Raw genomic sequence first — 11,520 nt, 5'->3', positions numbered from 1 at the left:
TTCATTCCTTACCCAATTAACCATCCAACAATTTTTTCACCTCATTACCACCCTTTTCATGTCTAATTGTTTAAATACTCTCAAGCTCATTCACAAGTACTATTATACTTCTCATTAAGAATTAATCATTTTGCAACATAAATTCTATAGCATGGCCGAATACTCATGCACACACACACATAACAACAAGAACTCAATGGCACAAAATTTCCTTTTGTTAAACATTGAACTCACTCATCTCCATGCTTTCATCACAACAACATTAAAACACTCACCAAGGAAGACAACATGCATGGTCGAATGTTCTAGTCACCTCAAAATCACAATTTCTAACATGGGTCACCTTATTTATGGCTTAGAAACCACATGGTTGCTCTCTTTTCTCCCTTAGAATCGGCCAAGAAGAATCAAGAACAAGGACTTGTTTCTTTCACCCATTTCTAATTATTCCTTACATCATAAAGGCAACAACCATCTCCTTAAACATCCTCCATGGCCGAACACTTGTATTACTACCACCTTCAAATTTTTTTTGACATGAGCAAGTAAAGGACTTAGTAACTAGCTTCATACATGCAAAGATTTCAAAGACTAACATGGATTCCATACCTTAGTTCAAGCTCAAGTGACCGAATGCTAAGTCTTCCTTTTCTTCTTGAAGGATCGGCTAAGCTAGGAGGAAGATGAACCAAACTTCTCTTTTTTTTTTCTTTGCTCAATACACGGCAATGGGGAGGGGCAACCACACATACCCTTTTTTTCTCTTCCTACTAACACCAATATAATAACCATTCTAACATCATCCATTAGCAAGACATGTTGGGAACATGTTTCCCCTTGCCAATAATTTGTCATGGCCGGCCATCCACCTTAGGAAATGGGATAATTGACATGCAACTCCATTTATTTCACTTCATGCATTATTAGGCCACTTCAACATTTGCCTATCTCATTTCTAAGTTTTCTCACACAAGTCCTTTCTAGTGAAATTCACCTTTATAACACTAAATCAATCATCATAAAATGTCATACATGAGCACACACATATTATAGGCATCAAAATAAATTTTTAATTATCTTTATACCTCGGTTTTGTGGTCCCGAAACCATATTCCGACTAGGGTCAATTTTGGGCTGTCACATCTTGTGTTTGAATTCTAGTATGAAAATGAAATATAGATGTGTTATGACTTATTGATATATGTGCATGATTATTATATCCGGGCTAAGTCCCGAAAGCCTTTGTGCTAGTGACTATATCCTGCTAAGTCCGAAGGCATTTATGCTAGTGACTATATCCTGCTAAGTCCCAAGGCATTTCGCTAGTGACTATATCCGGGCTAAGACCAAGGCATTTGTGCGAGTTGCTATATCCGCTAATTCAAAAGGTACTTGGGTTTGGAAATGAGTGATCTTGTTGTAATAATTTCAATTAACACACTCATAAAATCCAAACGATAAGGTATGTTCAGATATGCATCGGAAAGGTTGATTCCTTTCAAATAGTATTCGCTCAATTGATTAACGAGCTTAGGCCTCTAGTTAGGTTTGATTCCACGTGTATGAATATAATGGTTGAAGCGTGAAGTAAGTATGATTTTGAGAACATACATATATGAAATTATTCATTTAGTCATATGAACGCTATACTTTAGTCGTAAATAATTTCATTACTCAAAACTTACTAAGCATTAAATGCTTACTCCGTTTCTTTAATTCTCTGCTTTATAGATTTTGTTCGTCACCTATCGGACTCGGGATTGTCAAAGTCAAGTCGTCCACACTATCTAAGCCCTTTTGGTACTCTTTTAGTTGAACTTTGATAGAGGCATGTATAGGACCGACCTTGTTGTTAATTAAGTACCTTTTGGTAATGTATATATTCGGTTGGCCATGCGAAAATGGCTTATATATTTTGAGCATAGCGTTATAATCATTTTGTATATATATGGTTATTGAGAGGTGTGGAATTGCTTGGCAATGATTAGCCATTGGAATGGTTAATCACGATCATATTTGGTGCTATGAATGTCAAATGGCTAGTTGAATCATGGAAACTATGAAATAGGTGAGATTTGCCTTAAAATAGATCTTGACAAAGAAGAAGTGATGTGAGTTTGAAAAATCACTAAAATAGTAGGAATGTAATTAAATAATGAATAAGTTATGTAACTGAATCTTGGTGAGTCTATTTTTATATGGAAGAAGCGAAACGACCATATGAGCCGTATTTTATGAGATGTTTAAGTTTTGTGAAACAGGGCGAGCGATTCTTGGATCCCTGCTCGACTTTGGAAATTCACCATAAATTAACCAGAGATAATTAGAAGTCATGCCTTATATGTACAGATTCCTTTGAGTCTAGTTTCATTAGAAACAAACGGCATATGTATTGGAGCCACATGCAGGAGATATCTAAGTCGTAATGCATGAAGGTCGAGTAGTGAACCACAAACAGGGAGACTTTAACTAATAAAGCTGTACTAATGGGCATGACCAAAAATTCTAAAAAAATTTGTAGATGGATATATGAGTCTAGTTTTAGGAAAAATTTAGAGAACCGGTTTTGAGTTTTGGAACTCGAGATATGATTTTGAGGTGATGTGACGCAGCTTAGCCGACTTATTGGAAATTTTAAAATAATCAGTGTATATAAATGAATTAAGTCCGTTAACACCTCGTGTTCGACTCCGGCAACGGTCTCGGGTACGGGGCGTTACAGGAACTTGCAATTCATCTACTATGCAACTACCAGCAAAGGTGTCAGGGAAAACAGTGTTAGTTCTCGTTGATTCAGGCAGTACACATAACTTTCTACTTGAAGGTCTAGTGCCAAGATTGGGACTGAAAATACAAAAGAAATCAGGGTTGCAAGTATGTGTGGCAAACGGAGAACGGGTTCCTAGCATTGGCATTTGTAAATCAGTACAGTTCGTTGTGGCTAATAACAACTTTCAAGCTAATTTTTATACAATACCATTAGAAGGGTTTGATATGATTTTGGGGGTTAAATGGTTGTGTACCCTTGGTCCAATTTTATGGGATTTTAGCTCATTAACTATGCAATTTGCAGTAAACAAGAAGATACTCTGGCAAGGGCAGCACCTAGAGGAAGTTCCACGACTTAGTTTGATACAGGGACAGGATTTAACTATATAGTATTAGATAAACTACTGGTAGAATTTGCACATTTATTCCAAGAACCATCTGGGTTATCTCCTAACCGCAAATGTAACCATCGTATAACTCTTAAACCAGGAACGGGACCAATTGTAGTCAGGCCTTATCGATATCCACATTTTCAAAAGGATGGGATTGAGAAGCAGTGTGATCAAATGTTACAACAATGAATCATTCAACCCAATAGATCACCATTCTCTTCTCCAGTACTATTAGTAAAGAAGCATGACGGGTCATGGCATTTTTGCATCGATTATCGAGAGCTTAATGCTTGCACTGTTAAAGAAAAATATCATATTCCTGTCGTGGATGAATTGTTGGACGAACTTCATGGGGCAAAATATTTTACAAAATTGGATTTACGATCGGGATATTTTCAAATTAGAATGGCAACCACTGATGTGGAAAAGACAGCCTTCCGAACCCACCATGGACACTTTGAGTTTCTTGTCATGCCATTCGGGCTTACCAATGCCCCTTCCACATTTCAGAGTTTGATGAATGACGTTTTTCGCCCTTACTTGCGTAAGTTTGTTTTAGTCTTCTTTGATGACATATTAATTTATAGCAAAACATGGACTGAACATATCCATCATGTAAGATTAGTTTTTGAATTCTTGCGAGATAATATGTTGTTCTTAAAGAAATCCAAGTGTTTCTTTGGAGAGTCTCAGGTAACCTACCTCGGTCATGTCATCCATAGTGAAGGGGTCGAGGTTGATCACACTAAAATTAAAGATGTCACCGATTGGCCAACTCCTAAAACTACCAAGGCTCTACGAGGCTTTCTTAGGTTGGCAAGATATTACAGAAAATTCATCAAGAATTATGGACAAGTGACTGCACCCTTAACATCTCTTCTAAAGAAAAATGCCTTCAACTGGACTAAGGAAGCTGATGTTGCTTTCACTCAATTAAAAACTTCTCTTCAATGACCTAGTTTTGCAATTACCCAACTTTGCGGAGGAATTTGTGGTTGAATGTGATGCTTCGGACAGTGGGTTTGAAGCCGTACTGCAACAAAAGGGACACCCCATTGCCTTTTTCAGTTGCAAGATTGCAAATCGACACCTTAAGTTGGCTGCTTACGAACGTGAATTAATTGGTTTAGCAAAGGCAGTGACTCATTGGCGACCCTATCTTTGGGGAAGGCACTTCCTCATCCGTACTGATCACTTCAGTCTTAAGTATTTGTTAGACCAATGACTTACGACATCCCCACAGCAACATTGGATCAGCAATCTAATGGGGTTTGATTTTCGAGTGGAATATAAAGCAAGAAAATTGAATAGGGCTGCAGATACTTTATCTAGAAAAGACGAAGACTTACTACACCTCATGACTGTTTCATTCCCTCAAGTTGAAATTCTTAAAGCCATCATACGAGAAATAGAAGCTTCCCCAGAATTATCACAACTCCAGCAAAGAATTCTACAAAAAGAGTTGGGGTCCGATTGGGTTGCACAAGATGAGTTGATTTTCTTTAAAGGGAGGTTATACCTTTTACCTACCTCACCAATTATTCCCACTCTTATCTCCTCCATACATGCTATGGCACATGAAGGGGAATTGAAAACATTGCATCGTCTTCACCAAGATTTTTTTTAGAAAGGAATGAAGCTTGCAACCTCAGAATTTGTGCAACATTGTTTAGTATGCCAACGCCACAAATGGCAAAATTTACAGCCTACAGGTTTACTTCAACCTCTTCCAATACCACAACATGTTTGGGCTGATATCTCTATGGATTTCGTGAAGGGTCTACCCAAAGTAAAAGGGAAATCGGTACTTATGGTGGTTGTGGACAGACTGTCGAAGTACGCTCATTTTTTACATTTGTCCCATCCATTTACTGCTATATCTGTTGCTACCGTTTTCTTTGCAGAGGTATTCCAACTTCATGGCTTGCCGGAATCTATAGTTTCGGACCGTAATAAAGTTTTCCTCAGCCTGTTTTGGAAGGAATTATTTTGTCAAAGTGGTTCTAAGCTTGCTTTTTCCTCAGCATACCATCCCCAATCTGATGGTCAGACAGAGGTAGTTAACCGAACAATAGAAATGTACCTACGATGCCTCTCTAGTGATCGTCCCACGACAAGGTAGATTAGGTTCCATGGGTGAGTATTGCTACAACACCTCATATCACACCGCCTAAAAGGCCACTCCTTTCCAATTAGTATACGGTAGGGATCCACCTCGACTTCTCTCCTATTCAGCTGGTTCTACAAGGATTGAAGCTGTGGATAAGGCTCTACAAGATAGGGATGCACTTTTACACAATGCTCGGGATAGACTCTTGCAAGCTCAGCAACGAATGAAAGCCACTTATGATTTAGGGCACAGAGAGTTGAATTTTAAAGTCGGGGATTGGGTTTGGTTATGGCTTCAACAGTATCGACAATTGACGATAACTAAACAGAAACATCACAAGTTATTGCCAAAATATTTTGGTCCTTTTAAAGTCTTGAACAAAATAGGATCAGTGGCCTATCAGCTTGAATTACCTACAGGCAATAGAATACATGATGTATTCCATGTTTCTTTCCTCAAAGAATACAAGGGACCTCAACTAGATGCAGTAGGAGACTTGCCCTTAGTATATGATGGCAAGGCCTTGCCTACTCTACAAGCTATTATTAATACCAGGCTTAATCGAGGTCGGCGGGAACTATTAGTGCAATGGGCAGGATGTCCTCAAGAAGATGCCACTTGGGAACCAATTGATAATTTTCGAACAGCTTATCCTGAATTTGAGCTTGAAGACAAGCTCAACTCCGAGAGGGGGAGTAATGATATAGATGTTTTCATTGGAAAACAATATCAACGGAGGAATAGGAATTAGAGTTTTACATTTATTTAATTTCTTTAAGAGTTTTAGTTTTACTAGGTTTTCTATTTCCTTATAAACTTTAAATTAGGAATTCTATTAGGACTTTAAATTAGAAATTAGATTAGGATTTTCCTTTGTAATTACCAGCCTATAAAAAGGCTGCCAATATGAAACAAAGGGAGGAGTTTATTTTTTATCACAAACGTTAGTTTGGGAAGGGGGTTCAGTCAAAGACGAATCTGCCTTTGAGTAACCATAGGTCAAAGTAAAGATACTTTCTCGTCTAGACCTGTGACTAGATCTTATACCAAGGCGCATAACATTTTCATACTCTCACTCAATCATTTATTTATCCACATGATTTAAATAGATTAACTGAAACAAAGTAAAAAAACATAAAGTACTATATGATTTAACATTCTGGCATCGACTTGGGGGAAAATATTTGCAAGATAGAAGGCAAGAAGAGCAACCAACAGACGAAAATTAAAACTATACTCTAAATGCAAGGACGGATTGTGGAAATAGCATTTTAATAAAAGCTATACGGTGCAAAATGAGCTAATAACATGGTATTGAACTCCAATCAAACACGAAAATATTACAAAAAACATTCAAAGTTTAAAAAACTAAATAGAGTGAAGAATGAAGTATTCATATGAATCAGATCTCTATTTGTAATCACAAAAAGCTATTCTACCCGATTTACAAACATAAATGTCATAGTACAGTAAGAGCACCAGTTTCATCCCAAGGAGTAGAGGCAAAGACAGATGTAGACATAACATCAATAGAAAAGCAGAAGGAAAAAGATTTAAAACTTACCAATAATAAAAGCCAACCAGTAGAAGCACCATTAAAATATCTTATTATACTGGCTGGTGAGAGAATCTCTGAGGTTAGAATAAAGACCAAACAGTGAGTACTGCCGAAGATTCTCCGCTTCATACCACGAGTTGAGAGCAGAAAGGTGCTTATCGGTCCCGGAAAATGCTAGCTGTATCCCGAGACTGCAATCGACAGACCCTCCATGGTTTTTGCAGCTGCTCGTGTTGATTGCACAGTTTTGCTTGTTTAAACACACAAAATTTGAATTTCCTGAGCATTGAGCACATCCATCCCTTTTCCAAAACAAGTTTTGCAACCTTCCTTTCTTAAACTCAAGCACCTGCATAAACGACAATTATCATCAGTTTCTACAGACCTCACAAGGAAAAACTAATACCATAAGAAGGGGAAAAAAAAGCATTCTGGTTAATCGCTTACAAGAGTGAAGCTTGTTACAGTGTATGAACTGTTTGCGACAAAAGCGGGCAGGGACCTTGCAGCGTATTTTCGACCAGAAAATGCAACCATATACCCACCAACGGAGTCCTGTAAACATCAAAGCTTACATATTCATGTTATACAAGAAAACATATATTCAACTGTGTTATTCGCTTCGATATTAAATTCTAATCGTTTTCTCATTTTAATTGATTGTGCAAAAAGCAAACACTAAACGGGAACTTAAACATCAAAATAAATGTACTAATTTAACTGATTATAATCCATGGATACCGTATCCAAAGATCCCATAATTTCATAATTTCCATAGTTGAAAAATTCATGAAATTATTAAACAGAAATGGAAAAAAGAGAGAGAGAATTGGAGAGGGGCTAACCGGAGAGAAGGAAGAGACGTTGATGGTGAGGAGAGATATCTCGTCAACTTTAGGTCTAAAGAGAGCGACAGGAGAATTGGAGTTGGAGAGAGAGAGGCGGCGGTCGCAAGGAGACAACTGAAACGAACTGTCGAAGAAAAAAGATTGCCTTGATCCGAACGCGATCCCGAACGTGAACCCATCCGATAACTGCACTGTGGTGTCCGAACACGGCGTGTACGCGTTGTTCATGTCGTCACTTGATTCCACTGCCGTCATCATCAGAAGGAGAGGAAGAAAATAAACCGCCGGTTTCACCATTTTTCAAAACTGGAAAATATCCCTTCAAACTTTTGAAGTTGTGTGTTTTTCTGGTTGAGAAAGAATTGAAGAGATCGGGGGGAAGTTAAGAGTAAAAAGGAGGTTGGAATTTGAATTCCTTATGTGTTTGGGCCTCAAAGCTGAACCGGAGATTCAGCCCATTGTGTTCAGGCTAGAACACATCGAGTTGTATGATTTATCTATCTATAATTTATAAACTAGAGGCTAAACTACCCTATTGCTCATTCATGTATTACCCTATTTTTGTTTTGGATTTTCAATTGTAAAATGTTTTAGGTTTATCTGATATTGAATTTTTTTAGTCACTCATTTATTAAATCATTAAAAATATAAATAACTTTTCTTTTAATTGAAATAATATCAAATTTAACTAGCTAACATCTTTCAATTAGGCCTAAATTCTATTTACAAAATAATTTTTTTAAAATATATAAAAATACATAAATTTTAAAAATATGAAAAATAAAAATAAGTAAAATATTTCAAAATATTCATAAAATAAAAAATAGATAAAAATCCAAAAGATGGAATGATCAATTCCTTTTCTCTTTTCTTGATTATGCTTTTCTAGAATGAAATGGGTTGTGAAGAGATTCTTTTCTTGGTTGATCTTTGTTTGGGTTCTTGTTGTTTTTTTTTTTTTTTAGTTTAATAGATTTATTAGTTGGATTTAGCCACTAGAATTGTAAGGGCCTAACCACATGATTAGGCTTAGAGTTGCATTTAGGATTGTTTTGGAGATTCAATTGCTAGGTGGGATTTTTCTTCTTTCTTTCTTTCTTTTTTTTTTTTTTTTTTGCGAGGTGGAGTGTTAGGGTGTTGATTGTTGTTAAATTTGGTGATGAAAATGAAAATACAAAAAAGAAGATACTTCTACGAAAGAGTTTCTATTCAAGAAGTAAAACACATTAAGTTACAAATGAACATACTTTAATAGCTAAAAGGCTATAGAACTAACTAACCCTTTTCAACTAACTTGCTAACATACTCTTAACACTCCCTCTCAAGTTGGAGGAGTGATAGATGTCCTTCACCCCTAATTTGGAAACAAGATAACCATGTTGCTGAACTCCAAGTGCTTTAGTCATAATATCAAGAAGTAGTTCTTTTATGCATATATATTGTGTATGTATGAAGCCCTGTTGAATTTTTCCCTTATAAAGTTACAATCGATTTCTATATGCTTAGTTTTCTCATGATAAATAAGCCTTGTTGCAATTTGAAAGGTTGCTTGACTGTCACAATATGGTTTTGCAAGTTGCATATGTTCTACTCTAATGTAACACCCCCGTACCCGAGACTGTAGTCGGAGTCGAGCACGAGGTGTTAACGGACTTAATTCATTAATTAAACAGCTCAAACAATTTATTTTAGAATTTCCAAACAAGCTGGCTAACTGCGTCACAGCCGCTAAAAAAATCATATCTCGAGTTAAAAAACTCGAAATCCAATTCTGTAAATTTTTCCTGAAACTAGACTCAGATATCTACTTACTAATTTTTTTCTAGAATTTTTGGTCTGGCAAATTAGTACAGTTTATTAGTTAAAGTGTCCCCTGTTTCAGGGTTCGGCCACTCTGACCCCTGTACACTACAATCAAATTTCTTCCTGTACAGAGATCCAATGACTATGAATTTTGTTTCTTTTAAAAATAGACTTAATAAGGAATCCATACATATAAAATTTGAGTCCTAATTATTTTTACACAATTTATGGTGAATTTATAAAGTCAGAACAGGGGATCCAGAAATCGCTCTGACCCTGTTTCACCAAAACGTAAATTTCTCATAAAATACAACTTTTTTACCTATTTTGTTTCTTCCACATTAAAAATAGATTCATTAAGATTCAATTACATATTTTATTCATCATATAATTCTATTTCTACTATTTTTAGTGATTTTTCAAATTCACATCACTGCTGCTGTATAACACTGTTTTATAGCCAATTTCACCATTTTATGGTTTTCCATGGAGTAGGTAATACATTAAGCATACATAACACTAAATATAAATTTTAATTAGCCATTCCAATAGCTAATTATCAACAAGCATTTCCACATCACTCATTCACCATATCATAAGATTATATACACAAAAGGATTATAATGTTATACATGCCATATTCCCAAAATATGCAAGCCACTATACCGAAATGGTCTGTTGATAGTGTGAGTGTGCCTCCGACCGTCTTGATCTCCAAGCCGGCTTGTCAAAACTACAAGGAATAGAAGGGAGGAGTAAGCATAAATGCTTAGTAAGTTCACATGTAAATAGCAAGTAACATAACCATGCAATAATACGAATTCCACATTTGCATAATATCACCAAAGCATTCATATCATATTTCTCATTCATGATCTTACCATATTATTGTTATATTGAAGTCTCAACCCGAGGGTTAAGTACATACCTGTACAAAGTATCCATTCTACAACACTTACCAACTAGTTACTTTCATCTTGAGAATTCTTCCATTTCACTAGAACTTTACCTGTTGAACACAATCGGAATATAATTCGGATACATGGATTTCATGCACGTAAGTGCCATACCCGCAGCTAGACAAACTCAATAGCCTGCGGAAATTATGTAGCTAAGCTAACATTTAACCCACCCATAAGTGAACTCAGACTCAACTCAACGAGCTCGGGCGTTCGCATCTATAAGTGAACTCAGACTCAACTCAACGAGCTCGGATGCCTAGTTACATCTTACGAACTCGGACTCAACTTAATGAGTTCGGAACTCAAATATCCTAGTGACATGTCACTTGTATCCTAATCTATTCCCAAGGTTCAAACGGACTTTTTCCTCGATTACACATCTTTTCCCTCTTCCACAGAATGTTGAAACCGATACTCGGTAGCAATTCATATTTAACAAGTACCACACATAAATTTGCATATTACTCAATAATAACCACAAAGCATAATATTTCATGATATTAATCATCATATCATATAAATAACATTAAATTACTTAAAATGACAATTATGTTACTACATTTACACATGAACTTACCTCGTATGCGAAAATGGTCATTTTTACTATTTTGTCCATAACTTGGTATTTTACCGATTTTAGCCCGAATTTCGATTTTCCTTGCTCTATCATTTCAAATATAGCCTAATTAGGACTCATATTATTCAAATCAACCCAAAATCATATTTTTTCAAAATTACAATTTTGCCCCTAAACTTTCACATATTTACACTTTTGCCCCAAATCTCGTAAATTAAACTTCACCCTATTTTCTTATGTTTTGTGATATGCTGATCATTTTTCCCTTCTATAGAAATATCCAATTCTCACTCTAACATGTATTTATGAACATTAGGTATTTTTACCGATTATGTCATTTTAGTCGTTTTTACGTAAAATCACTTAGCAGAAGTTGTTTAACACAATCTCAAGCTTCATATTCTACCATAAAACATCAAAATTCATGCATATCATTCATGGGTAAATTTTTAAATATAAACCCTAGCTCAAAATATTGGTAGAAATAGGTAAACCGAGCTA

The 11,520-nt window shown here is 36.0% G+C and overlaps 1 protein-coding gene across 1 annotated transcript; it reads right to left on the bottom strand.

The window, feature by feature from the left end:
- Positions 1-6,526: 6,526 nt before the first annotated feature.
- Positions 6,527-8,152, bottom strand: LOC108458266 (uncharacterized). The gene is made up of 3 exons (XM_017757596.2): positions 7,675-8,152; positions 7,277-7,384; positions 6,527-7,178 (listed from the first exon to the last, which is right to left on the bottom strand). The coding sequence occupies exons 1-3, from the start codon at positions 7,972-7,974 to the stop codon at positions 6,867-6,869; spliced, it is 720 nt and encodes a 239-aa protein (XP_017613085.1). The 5' UTR covers positions 7,975-8,152; the 3' UTR covers positions 6,527-6,866.
- Between the last annotated feature and the right edge of the window lie 3,368 nt (positions 8,153-11,520).

Source organism: Gossypium arboreum, chromosome 4 (genome assembly GCF_025698485.1).
Source record: "Gossypium arboreum isolate Shixiya-1 chromosome 4, ASM2569848v2, whole genome shotgun sequence".
NCBI lineage: Eukaryota > Viridiplantae > Streptophyta > Magnoliopsida > Malvales > Malvaceae > Gossypium > Gossypium arboreum.
The sequence above is the reverse complement of the archived record's forward strand: the minus strand, read 5'-3'. Positions and strand labels throughout refer to the sequence as shown.

What these genes read in the sequence shown, in the direction of transcription:
- LOC108458266 (XM_017757596.2), bottom strand. Translation starts at nt 7,974, where the DNA reads ATGGTGAAACCGGCGGTTTATTTTCTTCCTCTCCTTCTGATGATGACG. An exon ending in ACGTCTCTTCCTTCTCTCCG is followed by an intron (nt 7,385 to 7,674) that starts GTTAGCCCCTCT and finishes TGATGTTTACAG; the next exon opens with GACTCCGTTGGTGGGTATAT. An exon ending in CTGTAACAAGCTTCACTCTT is followed by an intron (nt 7,179 to 7,276) that starts GTAAGCGATTAA and finishes TCGTTTATGCAG; the next exon opens with GTGCTTGAGTTTAAGAAAGG.